At 55.2% G+C, this 17,610-nt stretch overlaps 3 protein-coding genes across 3 annotated transcripts; 2 read left to right on the top strand and 1 right to left on the bottom strand.

Moving 5' to 3' along the window:
• Nucleotides 1–291: 291 nt before the first annotated feature.
• Nucleotides 292–1,734, top strand: LOC122378337 (hornerin-like). Its single transcript, XM_043359293.1, has 2 exons — nucleotides 292–687; nucleotides 1,000–1,734. The coding sequence occupies exons 1-2, from the start codon at nucleotides 292–294 to the stop codon at nucleotides 1,732–1,734; spliced, it is 1,131 nt and encodes a 376-aa protein (XP_043215228.1).
• Nucleotides 1,735–6,579: 4,845 nt separating this feature from the next.
• On the bottom strand, nucleotides 6,580–11,521 carry LOC122378336 (uncharacterized protein K02A2.6-like). The gene is made up of 4 exons (XM_043359292.1): nucleotides 10,767–11,521; nucleotides 9,952–10,547; nucleotides 6,988–9,660; nucleotides 6,580–6,605 (listed from the first exon to the last, which is right to left on the bottom strand). Exons 1-4 carry the CDS (start codon nucleotides 11,519–11,521, stop codon nucleotides 6,580–6,582), a joined length of 4,050 nt encoding a protein of 1,349 aa, XP_043215227.1.
• A 3,264-nt stretch (nucleotides 11,522–14,785) lies between these two features.
• On the top strand, nucleotides 14,786–16,833 carry LOC122378385. The gene is made up of 3 exons (XM_043359393.1): nucleotides 14,786–14,854; nucleotides 16,077–16,226; nucleotides 16,426–16,833. The coding sequence occupies exons 1-3, from the start codon at nucleotides 14,794–14,796 to the stop codon at nucleotides 16,656–16,658; spliced, it is 444 nt and encodes a 147-aa protein (XP_043215328.1). The 5' UTR covers nucleotides 14,786–14,793; the 3' UTR covers nucleotides 16,659–16,833.
• Nucleotides 16,834–17,610: the final 777 nt, after the last annotated feature.

Genomic DNA, 17,610 nt, shown 5'->3' with positions numbered 1-17,610 from the left:
AACAATAAGAACAAGCTCTAGGTCGCGGCCCGGCCTGCGTCCCTGTCGCATGTTACACTGCTGCGCGAGGCACGCGGAGCGGGACGCGCGTATCGCATCTCTGCGACCTGTCGGCGACCTCAGACAGGTCCGGCGCCGGTGCAGCCCCATCGGGCGGTCAGCACTGCGCCGGTCAGCCAGTTTTTACCCCCCACAACCCGGAGAGACCGGCCGACCGGCGAAAGGGGCCCGAACCGAGCTGATAAGTGGGGGTGGCCGCTGCGCGCGACCAGTGGCCACCCGTGACCCACGATGGCGCTGTGTCGGGACCGTCTGCTGCCGGTGCTGCTGCTGCTGGCGCCGCTGCTGCTCGACTCGGCCTCGGCCACCTTCGGCTACGGCAAGTTCGGCAACAAGCAGCACTGCGGCGACTACGGAGGCAAGGGGTGGGTGTTCGGCTACGGAAAGAGGGGCGGCAAGGCCTTTAGGGATAAGGGCCGATACCGCCACTTTGGCAGCCACAGCTTCGGCTACGGCGAAGGGCCGCACGACTTCGAGTACGGCCATGGTTGCGACATCTATTTTGACTTTGCACCAGACCACGGTTATGACTACAAAGGCTCAAAAGGTGGCTACAGCACCTCAAAGAGCGGCTACGATATCTCGGACAGTGCCTATGGTCTATCGACAAGTGATTACACCACATCGGCGAGTGGGTATTCTCACCTGAGCAGCGGGTATGGGAAGGGCCACAAGTCTGGATACGGTGCCAGCAAGCTCCCTTACACTGGAAGCTACGGAGACTACACGCTGTACGCCGACTATCACGATGACTACTACGGCGACCACAAGGGCGGGTACAAAGGCGGCTATGGTCATGATCATGGCCACGGTTATGGCTATGTCGACCACTTTGGTCCCCACTACGGTCACAGCAGCTACGGCGGCTACGGCGGCTACGGCGGCTACGGCGGCTACGGAGGCTACGGCGGCTACGGCTACGGCGGCTACGGCGGGAAGAAGAAAGGCCTCTTCGGCGGCATCTTCAAGAAGAACAAAAACGGCGGCGGCTTCTTCGGAGGCATCTTCGGCAAAAACAAGAAAAAGGGCGGCTACGGATCGGATGAATACTACGGCCTGCTGGCGTACGGCGGCCACGGCCACGGGCACGGCTACGGTCACGGCTACGGCCACAACGGGTACGGCTACGGCCACCACTCCTACGGCCACGGCTACGGCCACCACGACCACAGCTACGGCCAGGCCGGCTACGGCGGTGATCAGTACCTGCACGACTACAACGCTCACGGAGCCTTCTCCGGCAAGTACGGCCACTCGCTGAGCGGCTACAGCAGCTACGGTGGTGTCAAGCTCGACGGCGCGGAGAGCATCGGCGAGCTGGATGGACTGGATGTCGTGGAGGGCTATGAGGGTGCCACCAGCCTGGAGGGCATCGAAGGCTTGGACGGACTGGAGGGCCTGGATGGGCTCGAAGGCCTGGACGGCTTGGAGGGCCTGGAAGGTTTGGAGGGCTACTCCAACCTGGAGAGTGCCACTGCTAAAGAGAGCAGCGACACCTCCTCGGCGGGGTCAGAGGAGAGCGGCGTGCGTAAAAGGAAGGTGATGTCCCCGCCGCCGACCGGCCACAAGACGCGGTACGTGCCGGCGCCGGCGGCGAGCGGCAGCCCTCGGTCGGCAGTGAAGAGCAGCCGGCCGATCGTCGCCCGGTCAAACGCCGGCAAGGGCTCGACGTGAATACTCGGAACAGCGGCAGCGAACTTAGTATGATCGGCAGCGAACAGCCGCGCCCCAGTGTAAACGAGCTACCCAGCGGCCGCACGGGGCCGCTCCAGTAGTCGTCAGCTCTCGGTACACCAGGCTGTGTTCTAAGCACCATGCGTGGTTATGTTGTCCGCGTGGTGAAATACATTACCCAGTAGGCCTATGTGTAGATGCCAATTCGTGACACTGGCGATGGTCGCCACAATATGCCAGATCTGCAGGCAATGCCAGTTGCGATATATGTTCTCAGTTTTAGAGACAGTTTTTTTTTCGCACATGGTTCAATGCTTGGACAGTACTTGCTAGGGAAGTATTATTTATCTATGAGAAAGAAACGCGTATGTAGACAAACGTGAAAACATTTTCGCACTAGTAAAACGACGTTGCATAGCAGTGACTAAAATTGAATTGCCTTAGTTGTCGTTGTATATTTATTGAATGAAGGCCGATTTGTCGCTTGCTTTCATGTTATGTAATGTTTAATGAAAATACCCGTGTCATTGATGATGTATTAGCTTAGCATGTTATCTGTTAGATGATAATAAACAGCATTCTGTGGCTTTTTCGGTTTTAGCTGAAAACTTACTGTTTTGCGACGTTTTACAGCGCCATACGCAGTTTTCCTTCTAATGAGTTTATTGGTCACCGCTCATGTAATGGAAAAACAAAATTATTTTCTTTTTGAATAAAAATTACGTAAGTCAGTACCGTCAAAAAGAGGTCTGATATTGTTACCTTTTCGTTTTAAACTCCAAAATCTTTCCTTTTTTAAGATTGCTTGGCCATTAAACCCGCGCAAGGCCGAAGAGGGAAGTTTTTGGCTCCATTCAAGTTTTTCGCGAATATCCATTTAAATACACCTTTTTTTGCACACAATATCATGCATCTTTTCGGCATTTTATGAAAAACAGACGCAGTTTGATCATGGTCAGATAACCAGAGCACCTGAAGAAACCTAGCCTCCAGAAAAATATAGGTAAATGCTCACCACAGCTGACTGAACGATTAATTTAAAGCTTCAACGATTAATGTAGCTGAAAGAATAAACAAAACATATTTCTCGAAATTTCAATATCGGTGACCATAAACAAAAGCAAACGGGACCGGCAAAATATTTCGTTCAGGACGGAGGGATTTGTTGAGCTTACCGCGCTACATAGACCGAGGGTCGAGGGCAAAAAAAAACAACAACAACAAAGCACGAGGTCCTGGATGCAGCATTCCGGAACAAGCGTGGCATTTATCTTACTATGGCCGTTTAGTTTGAGCATTTAAGCTTATTCATTAATGTAATAAACCTGAAAGAAGTGAAAAACGAAACTGAAGACCCAGATGTAAAAAAGCGCACCTTCCCTGACCCAGACACTAACAAGCCGTTCAAGATCGATGGGTGCCATCCAGGCGTCTGGTCCCGAGTTTGATTAATATAAAAGCAATAACATCAATTTTAATCTCTGTCGCAGGAGAAGCAGGGGTAACTAGCTGGATGTAGCTACACCGATTAACCCGGCACCGCCTGGGCTATTTCCGTACCCACGACAGCCTGGGGGGGTCGGATCCGACCCCCCCCTGTTATCTTGAGAACCAATGGTCGCATCGAGCCCCGCGAGGCGGCGTTCTAAAGCTCTCTACGAGACCTTCCCAAAGCACTCTTAAGATTTTAAGATTGAGGTCAACTTTCGGGTCAAGGTCAGGTCAAAGGTCAAATTCTGGGGTTTTGCATGATTAGGCTTACGGACAGCGGAATCGATAGCTGCTGCTCGAAACTCACCAAAAATAACCTCAAAGGCCTAGTGAAGGTACCATGTGCGTATAGGGGTCATACTAAGTACGGGTCAAGGTCAGGTCAGGTCACGAAAGGTCACGGTTTTCACTTTCTGCTTTATGGGCGTGCGACACATGTTTTATGGCTTATTTTTCACGCCGAATCCGATGGTAATGGTTATATGTGACCCCAAGTCACTGTGCTGGTGATAAGTGTGCATTGAAAGCATAAAAAATCGTTTATACCATACATAACTAAACGAGGGCTGAGAAAAAAGGTCAATTTTTCAACTTTTTATTTTTGACATAAAAATGCATTTTTCTAGACGGACTTTAACCCAGGAATCTAGTGGTGCCATTTGTTTTCACATGCGATGTTCAGAAGTGCCTCTAATTCACGAAAATGCTTATGACGTCACCATGCCCTATGCATGTTGGAGCTATTTTTACAATTTGGGGGTCAAAAATCAAGATAGAAAGTTGAAATTTGGGACATCTAATGTTCTAATAGAGCTCTATAACATATATTCCGTTTTTTTGGAAATTCTCAAAATTTTGGATTTTATTAGCTGTTTTCCAAAAAATGTAGTTTTTTGAATTTTTAGGGGTGAAAAACGCATTTTATGGAAAATCCGAGATAGCCATTTTAAAGAAGTCGTTAAGCTGCGTCTCTTCATGTCCTTAATTTGCAATTTGCTTTAAAGCCTGATTTTTGGCGATTTTTTAAACATTTACCACTTTTTGACTAAAAACGCCATGTAGTTACATCACTAAAATCGATATATCTCAAAACTTTTTGGAAATTTTTTCTTAAAAATTGCACAGAAGACGTCAAATTGATAAGGAAAAAGGCATGCTAAGTTGTAAGTTGATAACGTAAGCGGTTCTTGAGTTATTCAAGAAAAACGGAGGGGGGGGGGTCGGATCCGACCCCCCAGGCGGTCGCGGGTTAACCCTCGCCGGACCTATTGGTTTTCTACATACGCGCCGGCCGAGGGGGGGGGCGGGTACGACCCCCCCCTCGCCGTTTCGCCCCTGGTGGAGCTAGCGCGTCGCGGAAAAAACGAGCGTGTGCGCCGTTACGAGACGCAGAGATTGGTACCCGATTTTAATGTCCTAGGTCAACCGGTGACCTCTGAGGTCAGGTCAAGTGCCCCAGGGTACGGTTCAGTTTTTGGTGAATAACTTCGCAAAAAACGGCCGCAGAGCCGCGATTTTGGCAGCATCGTGTTCGCCTCGCTCAGGCGCGTCGAATGATATACTTTTTGTCCGGGTCAGGTCAACTTGGGGTGTTGACCTCAGGTCAAGGTCAGGTCAGCACCCCCAGGTCACGAAGTTGGTCGAAAGGGGTCATGTCGCATATCATTCGATTCGGCAGGTCTTCCTGAGTCCATTGGTGGCCTTCTCGACTCGCTAGCTCAATTTGATCAAGAGTTATTGACGAAAAACTAATATGACCTTGATGACGTCATAAATGACGTCACGCAAGGTCAACATTGCAAAAGTGACGCATCTAACGTTGCAAGGAGTGCATCAAATCACGATTCTGTGTGCTTGAGATAGTTGGAGATCGTTCCCGGCGCCAGAATAGCAGTTTGAATTTTTCCCCATTGACTTAGGGGAAGTTGGGGCAATGCCGGAGTTAGGGCAAAGCCGAAATTCGAGATATTTCGAAAACCGTAAGACATGGATGCCACCTGTCAGTGATGCTCTGAAGCCTAAGTGACTACAATTATCGCATGTTTGTTACGAGTCGTCATTCGGAATACTTCGGCTGTGAGGGCGCCAAGAGCGTTTTCAAGGTACGCGTTCCTTGTACTACATGCGCCTTTGAAGCTGCATTTCTTACTCTTTATCCTACCGTTTGTCTGGCCAATTCGGTCAAGTAATCTTCAGCATGTCTTTGCATAAGTGTGCTGCCTATTTGAAATTTATACGGCACGTTGAAAAGTTATGGGCCTGCAAATGAAAGTATGGCTGGCTGGGGTAATGCCGAAAACGTGCAATTACGCACGTTAAAGCACGCTACGTGGACTTTACTGCTGTAGAATAGCAACGCGAATTTTTAGTCACACAAATTACACTTTCAACCGACACAACGGCCTGTTACCTATAAGGAATTATTTACCTGGCAATTTCTTATTATATCACACAATTATAACTTCCAGTGTGCACCAAGCGTCCTCAAGCTCTTAAAACGCGTGTCAGCTTTGATAAATTCTGGATAAAGTTTGAGATAAAGTGGCAAAACATCAATGTCGGCATTCCCCGTAGATCATTTCTCCCATTTTCGGCTTTCCCCGCAGTCCGGGGCAACGCCGAAAAAATCACTTCTTTGATATTTTTAGTTTGTGCGCTTAACGGTATGCGAATTCATCAAATGCGCCTGGTATGTTTGAAAGGCAAAAGACTGGCCTCTCGAATGACGCCAACAAGAATAGCTTATGTTGTCTACCTTGCGTGCTACGGGCGTCAGAAAAAAAGTATTCGGCGTTCCCCCAACTTCCCCTATAATGGTGAGGTCACGAAAATGACCTGACCTCATATGACCTTTAGGAAAAATCCGAGATATACAAGTTGTGAGACTCATAATGGATACTAGATCCTGCAAGTTTCATTTCCCTGTGACATCTCCTCTGGCAGTGAGGGCGTTGCGAAGTTGCGACATCTGAAGACCGTGCAGAGGTTCACTTATGACGTCATAGGTCAGTGACCTGACCTGACCCAAAAATGCGGTTGGTGTCAAAAGATGCGGCTTGGATCAAAGGTCAGGTATGCCAAGTTTCAGCTCTCTATCGCCAGCGTGTTCGGAGCTATCTCGAAAAAACCCTATGGGGGGGGGGGGCGGCACCCGCCCCCCCCCCTCGGCCGGCGAGGGTTAAACAATTACTTTGAAACTTTCAGCAATTGATAATGTTATGTTCGTGATTCACGGTTCGAGTGAGAGAGAGCTTAAGAGAAACGCGATTTATTTACTGCCGGTGCGAATGGGCCGAGAGAGTCCTCCAAAACTAAACAAGTATGGCCAGCGCCACGCCTAGTCGCCCGCGCCAGTCATGCCGCTTGGCGCGCACGATCAGCTGAGCGTCGGCAGGGGCGCTCCCAGGCACACAGAGGTGGGGCCGCAGAGGCGGTCCAAGTACACACCCCCTATACCCGAACACAACATCCCCCCTCGAGACAACAGTCGTCAAAAACACACAAAAACACAACAATGCACGACGTTGTCTCACAGTCACTCCGCATACGAGGTCGCACCCCATTGAACTCGGAGCCGACCAGGAGCGCGGCGCTGCCGTCGAGAACGACGCGGGAGAGCGGCGGCGGCCGTCTCCACCTGGGGTGACCGCACCGGCGACGAGCGGCACACGGCCGGCGCACTAGCGGCGGGTCGGACCGCCCTCTCGGCGGCGACCGCGGTGCGCGCTGGCGGCGGCGGCGGCGGCGGCGGCTGAGGCGCACCCGCAGCGGGCGGGCGCGGGGCGGACGGAGCCACAGGCGGGGTGGGTTCCGTCAGAAGCGGCCGGTATGGGCGCAGGTAGCGGCGGTTACGCCACAGGACCTTGCCACTGGCCGTCTTGACGAGGTACGTGCGCCGCTGACCGACGCCCACGATCACTCCGATCCGGTTCCATCGGCCGGTGGCGGGGTCTTGAAGGTCGACCCGACTGCCGATCTTGAGCGGTGACAGCCGGCGCGTGCTCTTGTTGTAGCACCTGACGGCCTGCTCCTGGAGCTCGGCAGCCTTTTCCTCGCAGACATCGGCCGCCCGCTGCCACTCAGGAGCGAAGGCGCGGTGGTGCGTGGGAACACCAGAGCGAAGCGGGTGACCAAACAGCACCTGTGCCGGCGACCGCCCGTCTGCTCGGGGCGTGTTACGGAGTTCGAGCAGACTTCGGTCCAGTTGGTCCTGGTCGAGCCGGCCCGATGAGGACGCAGCCAGCACCAGCTTCTTCGCTGTCTTCACGCAGGCCTCCGCGTGCCCGTTAGCGCGCGGGTAGTGCGGTGACGACATCTCATGTCGTACGTCCCAGCGCTGGAGGAACCGGCGGAGCGTGCCTGATGCAAACTGGGGTCCGCCGTCTGACCGGAACACGGTCGGGACGCCCGTCTGCGAGAACATCAGTCGGAGCTGCCGCGTCAGATGGTCTGCCGAGGCCGTGCGGGGACACACTGTGACATACGGCCACCCGGACAGCCGGTCCACGTACACCAGGTACGTGTGTCCTCCAGCGGAGAAGTAGTCGGCCGAGACCGACTCGAAGACGCGTGTCGGTGCGCCGTCCTCCTGCCACATCGGCTCCCGGGCGTGGCTGGGCAGGCGCTGACGGCACTGAGCGCAGGCGGCGACAGTGTCAGCAATCTGCTTGTCGATGCCCGGCCAGTACACACTGAGCCGAGCACGGCGCTTGGTCCTATCAACGCCCTGGTGTGACTCGTGGAGTTTCTCCAGCACACCGCGTCGGAGGGCGGACGGGATGACCAGTCGAGCGCCGTAGACCACCAGTCCGTCGTCGATGGCCAGCTGATGGCGCACGCCCCAGTACGCTCGTACTGCAGGGGGCGTCTCGTGCCGGTTCTCTGGGAATCCGGCCAGGATCAGCTCGCTGAGAGTCTGGTACTCGGTGTCGCGCTCCGCGGCGGCGCGGACTCTCTCCAGTGTGGAGTCGACCAGCGGAGCCAGCTGGGCGCCCTCCTCCGATCGGGTGGAGGCCTGCAGCGCGGCAATGACGCTGGCGTGCAGCGGGTCGTCCTCGGTGTCCACCGCTCCGTCGTCATCAGCGGCGGGGTCGCTGGTGGGCGCTCGCGAGAGCGCGTCTGGGATCACGTGACTCGATCCCTTCTGCCAGCTGGTGGTGAAGCTGTAGGCCAACAACTTCTCTCTCATCCGCTGCAGACGCGGGTTGTCGATCGAGTTGAGCTGCTTGTAGTTTAGGATGGTCACCAGCGGTCGGTGGTCGACCACCAGGTCGAAGTGGGGCATGCCAGCCAGGTAGACATGGCACTTCTTGCAGGCCCAGAGTACAGCAGCCAGCTCCAGCTCGATTACAGCATATCGGCTCTCGGTATCGGTCAGGAACCGTGAACCATACTGGACCACACGCCAGTCCTCGCCGTGCCTCTGGAGCAGTGCAAAACCCAGTCCTCGGGTTTTAGCAGCGTCCGTCTGTAGCACGGTCGGCAGCTGGGGGTCGAAGAATGCCATCACCGGCGGTGACGACAGCACAATCTTGGTGTGCAGAAACGCTGCCTCGTGCTGCTCAGTCCAGCGCCAGACCCGGCGCGACTTGAGGAGGTCTCTGAAGGCCTGAGTCGAGTCAGCCAGCTCCGGTGTGAGGCCGTTCAGCTGATTTACCAGACCCATGAAGGACCGCAGGTCGGTGACGTTCTCCGGTCTCGGGAAATCAGCGATGGCGCGCGCCTTTTCATTGTCGGTGGTGTAGCCGGCCGGGGTGATCTTGTAGCCGCAGAATTTGACCTCATTCTGGGCGAACTTGAACTTCAGCGGGTTCAGCGTGATTCCTCGGTCGTCACAGCGCCGGAGGATGTCGATCACCTGCTGCAGGTGCTGCCGGTACGTCTGTGCCACGGCCAGGATGTCGTCGACAATCTTGACACAGTTTGGGATGTCGCCGAGCGCGGCATCGCCGCGCCGGTTGTACTCGTCTCCAGACGCACTGCATCCCATCGGACAGCGGACGAACTTGAACCTGCCCCACGGCGTGATGAAGCAGGTGAGGTCCTGACTTGACTCAGCGAGCGGCACCTGGAAGTAGCCCATCTTGGCGTCCAGAGTCGACATCCACCGGTGCCCGGCGGGCAGACTCGTCACGGCATCGTGAGGAGACCGGCAGGGGTACGTGGGTCGATTCACGTACCGGTTGAGTCCCGTCAGGTCCACGCAGAGTCGAAACCCGGACGGGTTCTTCGGCACGCACGAAATGGGATGGCACCATTCCGTCGGGTAGTCCACAGGGACGATGACGCCGCGGTCCAGCAGGTCGTCCAGCTGCGCCTTTACCTCGGCACGCCAGGCGAAGGGGATCGGTCTCGCAGCGGTGACCGACGTCGGACACGCGTCGGGCCGGAGTTCGATCGTCATCAGACCGCCGTCCATGACTCGAAGAGTCGAATCTTGCCCGAACACACGCGGGAAACACTCCACCAGAGCGGCTGCATGAGCTGCACGGACCGCCTCCGGTGGGTCTGAGTCGCTGTCCCAGGCCGGCAGCGGACCGCTGAGGCCGGCGGCCGGCCCGGGTCCATCGGCCGGCGGCGCCGGCGCGCCCGTCTCGGTCCCGGTGGCCGGACAGGGCCTGTCACGCGGCTCCTCATACGGGGCCGAGCGGCCGCTGGCGCTACGAGCGGAGCCGGCAGCGGCCGGCGGTGCAGACGGTGTGACGTCATTAGAGGGTGTGACGTCACCAGCGGATGTGACGTCAACAGAGACCGTGACGTCATCAGCAGGGCGCGGTGCGTCCTCGACGGACCGGATCTGTGCCGGAAAATCCCTCGGCAGAATCCCCAGCGCCACACAGTCGAACCAGCTGAGTAGCAGGCCAGTCAGCTCCCTGATGACGAACACGGCAGCGGTGGTCGATCGGTCGCCCAGCTCCAGAGTAGCCCGGAACGACCCGACACAGGTGAGCGGCTGTTTCCCTACTGCTGAAAATGGCTGGCCGATGCAGGGCTCCAACTGCGCTGGTTCCACGCAGATGGAAGACAGGCTGTCTTCGCCGATGACTGTCGCCTCGGCGCCGGAGTCGGCCCGGGCCGGCACGGTGAACACACCAGCCGGCGTAGACAGTCGGACAGTCACAGTGGGAGTCGGCCGCGTCGAGATGCCGTTCACGTAGACGTCTCTGATGACACGGCAGATGCGCGGCTCTGACGGCTGCCCCACCGCGGGCCGCGCGCGCTCCGGTGCTGCGCGCTCGGCGGGGGCAGCGGCGCTCTCGCGCGCCACCTGGGCGCACACCACTGCAAAGTGGCCGCGCTGGCCACACGAGTTGCAGATGGCGCTAGTAGCGCGGCACGCCGCCGGGTCTGCGTGGGCGGCCCGCCCGCAGCGGCAGCAGCGCGCGCCGGCCGCGCCCGCGGAGCGCCCGCCAGGTTGGGCCGCGGGGCGCGCCTGGGGGCGGCGCACGCCGGCCGTACCCGCGGAACGCCCGCCGGGTTGGGCCGCGGGGCGCGCATCGCGCGACCTTGAACGGCGGTATGCCGACAGACGGCTCACTGACGCCGTCGGTGAGCGGAGGTCGGAGCAGGTAGCCCGGGCGTTCTCTGACGCACGGCAGATGTCCACCGTCTTCTTGAGGTCCAGCCCCGGATCCTCCAACAGACGCTTCACCGTCTCCTCGTCCCGCAGGCCACACACAATCTTGTCACGCAGGCGTGAGTCGTAACAGTGTGTGCAAAAGTCGCAAAATGCCGCGAGTTCCTTCACTTCGCACAGAAACTCCTCAAAATTCTCGCCCTGCTCCTGGACACGGGCGTAGAACGCACGGCGGTCGACCAGGACACTGCGCTGCTTACGGAGATGACTCTCCATGGCGTCTACCACCGCGGAGAGGGGAGAGTCGTCCGCTATCGTCAGTCCATAGCGCAGCACCCGGTGCCAATCTTCGTCGAGAAGACTGAGAAGGGCAGCTCTCTGGGCAGTGACGGGCAGCGCGGACGCGCCGGTCAGAAGCATGTACCCGTCCAGCTTCTCCCTCCATACAGCGAAGTCGCGCAGGGATGTGGAGGACGACAGATGAGGCGCCGGCGTTGCAGCAGCAGGCAGGCGCACGGGCGGGGCGGCAGCCGACGTCCGGGCGGCTGTCGCCGCCGAGGCATCGTCGGCAGCGACGGTAGCGGGTGGCTGTCGGTCGGCGACCAGTCGCTCCACCATCTGAGTGAGCCGCTCCTCGCGCTGCGCTGAGTCTCGCTCCCGCTGCGCCGACAGCTCCGCCTGCTGCAGGAGCAGCTGCGTCAGTTTCTCAATGTCACTCATCGTCACAGATCACGGCGCGCTATACACTAATTACTGATACACTGATACACCGATCACTGCGCGCACGCACGGAACCATCTACTGACCGCGCCATGTTATGTTCGTGATTCACGGTTCGAGTGAGAGAGAGCTTAAGAGAAACGCGATTTATTTACTGCCGGTGCGAATGGGCCGAGAGAGTCCTCCAAAACTAAACAAGTATGGCCAGCGCCACGCCTAGTCGCCCGCGCCAGTCATGCCGCTTGGCGCGCACGATCAGCTGAGCGTCGGCAGGGGCGCTCCCAGGCACACAGAGGTGGGGCCGCAGAGGCGGTCCAAGTACACACCCCCTATACCCGAACACAACAGATAAGAGTGAGTGATCTCCGCGAAATATCTGCATGGATAATCTATCTGTCTAGCACTGGTAGGATAATAAAGAATAAATAAACGACATGAAGTAGCCGCATTGAATTTGGAATGTGCTTATCTTCGACGTTTTTTGGATCAGGTGTCACCAGCCATTCGTACTCTGATCTGGTTTCTGCGCTCGGCCCGGCTCCCGGTTTTGAGGTCAGTGGGTGGGGACATACGCTGGGTCGGAGAAGTGCACCAATAGACGGACTATAGGGATCCACTTTCGCTCGGAGGTCGGTTTAGATACCAGGTACTGAGTGGTAATGGGGTCGCCACTTCTTCACCGGGCTGGCCTGGGGTCAGCCGCCGCCAGCTGTGGAGACAGACCCTCGACAGTGCAGCCTTCTAACCGCCTGCCCGTGCCACCGGTCTGAGTAGGCCTTACCTTGACACTGGCGTAATGGCTGAAAGCCACTTTCGATTCAGGAGGTAAAAAGCTGTCTTTGATGCAGCTTGTTACGAGCCAGCGGGTGTGCCACTCGGGCTGCGCCACATGAAACCGGCTGACATTGATATCCAACTAGTCTCAGATCAGCGCCAGAAAGAAAAACATGCGTGATGTTTGTTTGTACATACATAAGCTGTTCATTTTTAACATACTGTCTAGCTCGAAGAGCGAAATATATAGTCTACAGGGCCTGGAAGAAGTCTCCCGCGCATTGCTGATTATGTTTGGTTGATGTGATATCAAAGCAGACTTTTTCAGGGGACAGCCAACGTCAACACACTGAACTGTATATTGTATAATTTATAGAAGATCTGTATGTCGATTTCCACATGCCAGCTCAGCACCTTTCTGCTAATACCGCTTACATCGTTTTCTGTGGACGGAGTTTTGCCAATGATTAATACGATTGGTGGACCATAACGCCCGCCACCTGTCCTATATTCAGCAATTTAATGCAACACTGGCTATAGCTGGATGAGAGGGAGCCGGGACACGGGCTGAGTTCATCCACCCCTGCAGGTGCACACTGGAGAGCCATCTCCAGCGAGAGGTAAACGGAGCTTGATTAGTTAATTACCTACATTGCCATTTATCACGGTCGCACTAAAGAAAACCTCGGATGGACATAGATAGTTGCGTCGTAAATAGATTCGGGTTGTTTTCGTCGCTCCGTTTATTTGTAAGTTTTTTTTTTCTTCTATAGTTGATGTCGCCTGTACCGCAAGCTTATAGGTAATTATGTGACATATGGGTAACTCAAAGAAGCCGCCAAGGACTGTCTTATGCCCACATCCTCGCGTTGTAGTTGTAGTGAAATGTTTATAGGCACTAGAGCCAGTGTTGTGATGTTAAGTACGCAAATGTGTAACGGCCTTTTACAGTGATAATAGGCTCCGTATATGTCACCATCCCTGTTGAGTTAGCGGTGACACTGCAATGCACCACCCCCAGCCACTCTACCCTCCCCCTCCCCAAAGTCCGCCCGGTGTGCCGTGTCCCGCGAATGAATGAGTCTCGCATCGCGACACCGCGCGACGCACAGGTGGCTGGGGGCGGGGGCGGCGTCGGGGGCGGGGGCGGCGCGCTGCGCTCCAGTTGGTGCCGCCGGGCGCCGGCGGCCCAGGTGGTGACATGGCTGGCGGTTTCAACAGTTGGATTCACCTATGTGACCCCACACCTGCCCTTTGTTCGGCGCCGTCACACTCAAGGAGCCGCCGGCAGGAAGCCGGTCGCCGCCGGCGTCGGCAGCCTCCGGCCAGGTGAGGCCGGGGGGCAGGTGTGCCGCCGGGCTCCACTGCCTCCCTCCCCTCCCCCGCCTCCACTGCCAGCCCTCCTTCCTCCTCAACCCTCCTCCGTCGGCCCTCATAGAGGTACGCGCACCTGCAAATTCACGGCGCCAGTTAAAATTCATACAGGTGTGAGTCTGATAGTTATACCGTTCTGACAGAGGTTATAGTAATACCGAGTCACCGACCTTGTGGCAGCATTATCTCATATATTCCAAACCAAACAAAACAAAATGACCTTCGATTTAAAGCTCAGGACACGCTTAGTGTATCCTTTTGGCGATGTATTCGACATATTTTCCTATGAGTTTCTGCGTCAATATGGAGTATAGAGTTTAGCAACATGATAAAAATGCTTATATTCTTTACGATCGTCGAATTGAGACCTCTCGTTTGGCGCCGCTTTTGTTTCCGTAGCTTTCTTTGTTTACGGGGTAGGTACGGCAAGGGTTTGTGGTAAAGCACACTTCCACAAACACGAAAAACACTCGCAGACAAACCCTGGGGGTTGGGTAGGGGACAAACCCTAATCGGGCTTGACCCTAGGACTCAGCGAAATTAATTTACAGATTATGCCTGTGGCTCTGCAGGAAGCTCATCAAGAAGTTTTGATATTATTTTCTGTCGCCTTATCGCAGTTAATTGGGCTGAGTGCTTCGATCGCGACTACTTAGCTCGGACCACTGCACTGAAAAACACTCGAATGTCGATGCCGACGCGACCCGCCGACGGGGAAATAACGGCGTCGCTCAGCCGCCGCAGCTCCTAACGGCATGTCCAGCGGCCTGTGGCAGGACCGCTGCCAGTGCCGGCCATGCGAGCGAGTCTGTCTGCTCGCTTCACTCAGCGGCAGTGAGCTGTGAAATTTTCAGTCAGCTCTGAAGTCGCTTTGCTCGCTTTGTCCCTGATGATAGTTACAGCATCTGCTTCATGTGTTATGTCTAAACATTCGCTGTTTATTGTGTGCTAGAAGCGCTGCGTTGTCTTCATACACTTCTGTTTCGGGAAGCAAAGTTGCATCTCCACTCACCAGTCATGCAGACACGTTCTGCGCGTGCGGCCTCCGGTGGGGGAGGGGTGGAGGGGGGGGGGTCAGCCTTCGTCGGCCGGTGCTGACGACGGGGTCGACGCCAGCCGGCGAGATGGACCGTGGCGGCTCGGCCGCGCTGCTGCAGACGGTCGCCCTGCTGCTGGTCCTCACAGGTAAGCTGCGGCTACAACCTTTCATTCTGTGGGGGGGGGGGGCGTACTGCTGGTGACGGTCATTCTTCTCCTAGCCTCCGCAGGCAGGCAAGTGACCCTGCACTCCGGTGCCCTGCACTGCTGCCGGCGCTGGCGACGGTTGCCCTTCTGCTATAGCATTCGCAGGTAGGCAGAAATAATATGCAGATTGCTGTCTTCTAGCGCTGCATCCAATTTTAAATCGATAGGTACCTAGTTAGATTTAGATTTAATGTATATTTTCATATCACTTCAAAACTTACATAACGATTTCAATTGAATTTAAATGTCTTAAATTAGTGCTAAGATTTTGGTAGAGATGCGTGAATGCCATTTTATCAAGGCCATCTTACTTAAACCATTATCGGGAAGCATTATGCAGGCCAAAGGTCATTCGAGTCATATTTATAAAAAAAAAAAACTTCAAGAGTTCGCCTAAAATTTGTTATGACTAGGGCACTGAAAGTTTCGCCAATATCAGCCGTTTTTACGGACACCATTCGCCACATACCTATACGAGTGCAAGCGTTAAAACAACTGCACACATTGCAGCGAATGTGCGACTAAGCCTTTCATTTTAATCAGTTTCATATGTAAATTGAACAGTTTGTTGTTGAGTCACGCCAGCTCAGACTGAGCTGTACCATCTGCAGCTGCCATGATAATTGAGCTGCGCCAGCTCCGGCCGCTACTAACTGCGCTGCACCAGCTCCAGAGACCCCCCGACCGGGCTGCTCCAGCTCAGAGACCCCCGACCTGGTCGCTCCAGCTCCAGAGACCCCCGACCGGACCGCTCCAGCTCGGACCTCCGGTGACGACCGGTGCTATCGATCCCCGTCCCCACCCTCCGCCCGGGCGGAGTGGCAGCGCGCTCCTCCCGACGAATGACATTACCGACGGCCACGACACGCTCCCGTCACGATGCTCAGCACGGCAACACGGGTCACGGCACACCGTGGACATAATGCGTCCTAGTTATCCCTAATGGGAATCACGGGGCCTCGCTCTAATGGATGTAAAGTGTAAACGGTTTTGTTGTGGGGCTGGGTGGTAAACCGTGGGGTGGGCAGCCGCGCAATAAGAGGATGGTTTGAGCAAACTGACATTTTATTTCACATTGCTTGTTTATATTAAGGAGAGCAATAACATTGAGTAAAGCAATAACGACACGTTCGAAGTGACGTCATCGTTGACCTGCCGCCAGGTGGCGCCCGTGCCGCCGCCGCTGTGACGTCCGAGGCCGGCCTGTCCTGCTACCAGTGTAATGTGACCGAAAACAGCCAATGTGGCCCGCCACAGCCCTGTCCCACCGATCAGGCTTACGACCGATGTAGCACCACCCTACAAAAACAAGGTACCCAGTGTGCGCTCCAAATGAAACTAATTGTGCTTTTGGGCTGTTGATCTTACTCTGACTCACGGTCTTTATGGAATCATTTACCTCTGGAATTTGGAAAATGAATTTTATCTTATTGTATATCGTTAATGCATTTTACTTTTATTCGATAGTTGGGTGCCCCTCCCGACTCTCACTTTTCTCTCGCTGTCGGCAGATGACGGCCCTATGCGGATCATCAAGGGCTGCACTCTGGGCCGATGTTTCCTCGACAGTGGCGCCACCACGGCGCTGGGACTCGACCGCTGCGACACCTCTCGTCCAAAGTTCGACTGCTTCTTTTGCTGCACAGGCGACGCGTGTAATGTCTCATCGGCGCCCAGAGTCGACATCGCCGCTGCCAAGCTCATAGCTGTCGTTTTGGTGACTTCATTGTTGACGTTACTGTGATGTTACGATGTTGACGCACCAAGAAAAGCCACAAAGGTCGCGATGGCATTATGTCACTTATGTTATCTGCCAATCACATTTCGGCGTGCAGTGACTGATACCTATTGATATTTGTATTGGGCTGACATGCAGCACATGATCTCTTAGCTCAATAAAGCGTCTTTTTATGTGCTTATTCGCCTATTTCCAGTATGTAATTGATGGAAATACGTCTTGGTAGATTGTATGGAGATGTGCGTCCTACATTCTCGTCATCGTGCTTCGTAAGACATAAGTACCGTAAGTACCAGTAAAACGCCTTTTGGGCGAAGAACGAGCGAGCGAGATAGTGAGCCCTGCACGTGCAGAAGGGCGAGAGGGTACTTCCAACGGGCTTGTGCAAAGCACCCTTCTAACCGGTTGCTAGCGGTGTACCAAATTTGAACGCAATCGGCACAGCCGTTCCTGAGATCTGGAAGCGGCATTCTGCACGTGCGCACGTGCAAACGGGGTCCAAAATGACTTTTGCACGGCACCCTACTAACCGGTCCCCAACCGTGTACCAAATTTGAGCGCAATCGGCCCAGCCGTTCTCGAGATCTGGAAACGCCCCCTGCACGTGCGCACGTGCAGTAGCACCCTAACCGCAACACATGGGAATGCATTGCCTGGTGGGTGCCTATACCTGTATGCCAAGTTTCAGCGAAATCGCCCCAGTAATTACCGAGTTACTGAAATGGGAACAAATTTGGTACCTCTTATTGTTGTATTTTGCACGTGCAGTGGGGGTCACTCACATAGATGAAGAGCATCCGACCTTTGGTAGAAGGGATGCAGCTATCCCTATAAAAATGACCGCAAGACAATCGCTCAAGCCGCTGCTGAGATATGGGCCTCTCAAAATCATTACTTTTGCAAAACTGCTTGAACACCCTTGACTTTTCACGTGGCACCGGGCACGTGCCACGGCGGT

Source organism: Amphibalanus amphitrite, unplaced genomic scaffold (genome assembly GCF_019059575.1).
Source record: "Amphibalanus amphitrite isolate SeventyFive unplaced genomic scaffold, NRLGWU_Aamphi_draft 000058F_arrow, whole genome shotgun sequence".
In the NCBI taxonomy this organism is placed as follows: domain Eukaryota; kingdom Metazoa; phylum Arthropoda; class Thecostraca; order Balanomorpha; family Balanidae; genus Amphibalanus; species Amphibalanus amphitrite.
Note: the sequence above shows the minus strand (reverse complement) of the source record. Positions and strands in the feature narration are given on the sequence as shown.

What these genes read in the sequence shown, in the direction of transcription:
- LOC122378337 (XM_043359293.1), top strand. Translation starts at nt 292, where the DNA reads ATGGCGCTGTGTCGGGACCGTCTGCTGCCGGTGCTGCTGCTGCTGGCG. An exon ending in CAAGTGATTACACCACATCG is followed by an intron (nt 688 to 999) that starts GCGAGTGGGTAT and finishes TACGGCGGGAAG; the next exon opens with AAGAAAGGCCTCTTCGGCGG.
- LOC122378336 (XM_043359292.1), bottom strand. Translation starts at nt 11,521, where the DNA reads ATGAGTGACATTGAGAAACTGACGCAGCTGCTCCTGCAGCAGGCGGAG. An exon ending in GACCTCCGCTCACCGACGGC is followed by an intron (nt 10,548 to 10,766) that starts GTCAGTGAGCCG and finishes CCGCGCTACTAG; the next exon opens with CGCCATCTGCAACTCGTGTG. An exon ending in TGTTGACGTCACATCCGCTG is followed by an intron (nt 9,661 to 9,951) that starts GTGACGTCACAC and finishes TGTTCGGGCAAG; the next exon opens with ATTCGACTCTTCGAGTCATG.
- LOC122378385 (XM_043359393.1), top strand. Translation starts at nt 14,794, where the DNA reads ATGGACCGTGGCGGCTCGGCCGCGCTGCTGCAGACGGTCGCCCTGCTG. An exon ending in CCTGCTGCTGGTCCTCACAG is followed by an intron (nt 14,855 to 16,076) that starts GTAAGCTGCGGC and finishes ACCTGCCGCCAG; the next exon opens with GTGGCGCCCGTGCCGCCGCC. An exon ending in CACCACCCTACAAAAACAAG is followed by an intron (nt 16,227 to 16,425) that starts GTACCCAGTGTG and finishes CGCTGTCGGCAG; the next exon opens with ATGACGGCCCTATGCGGATC.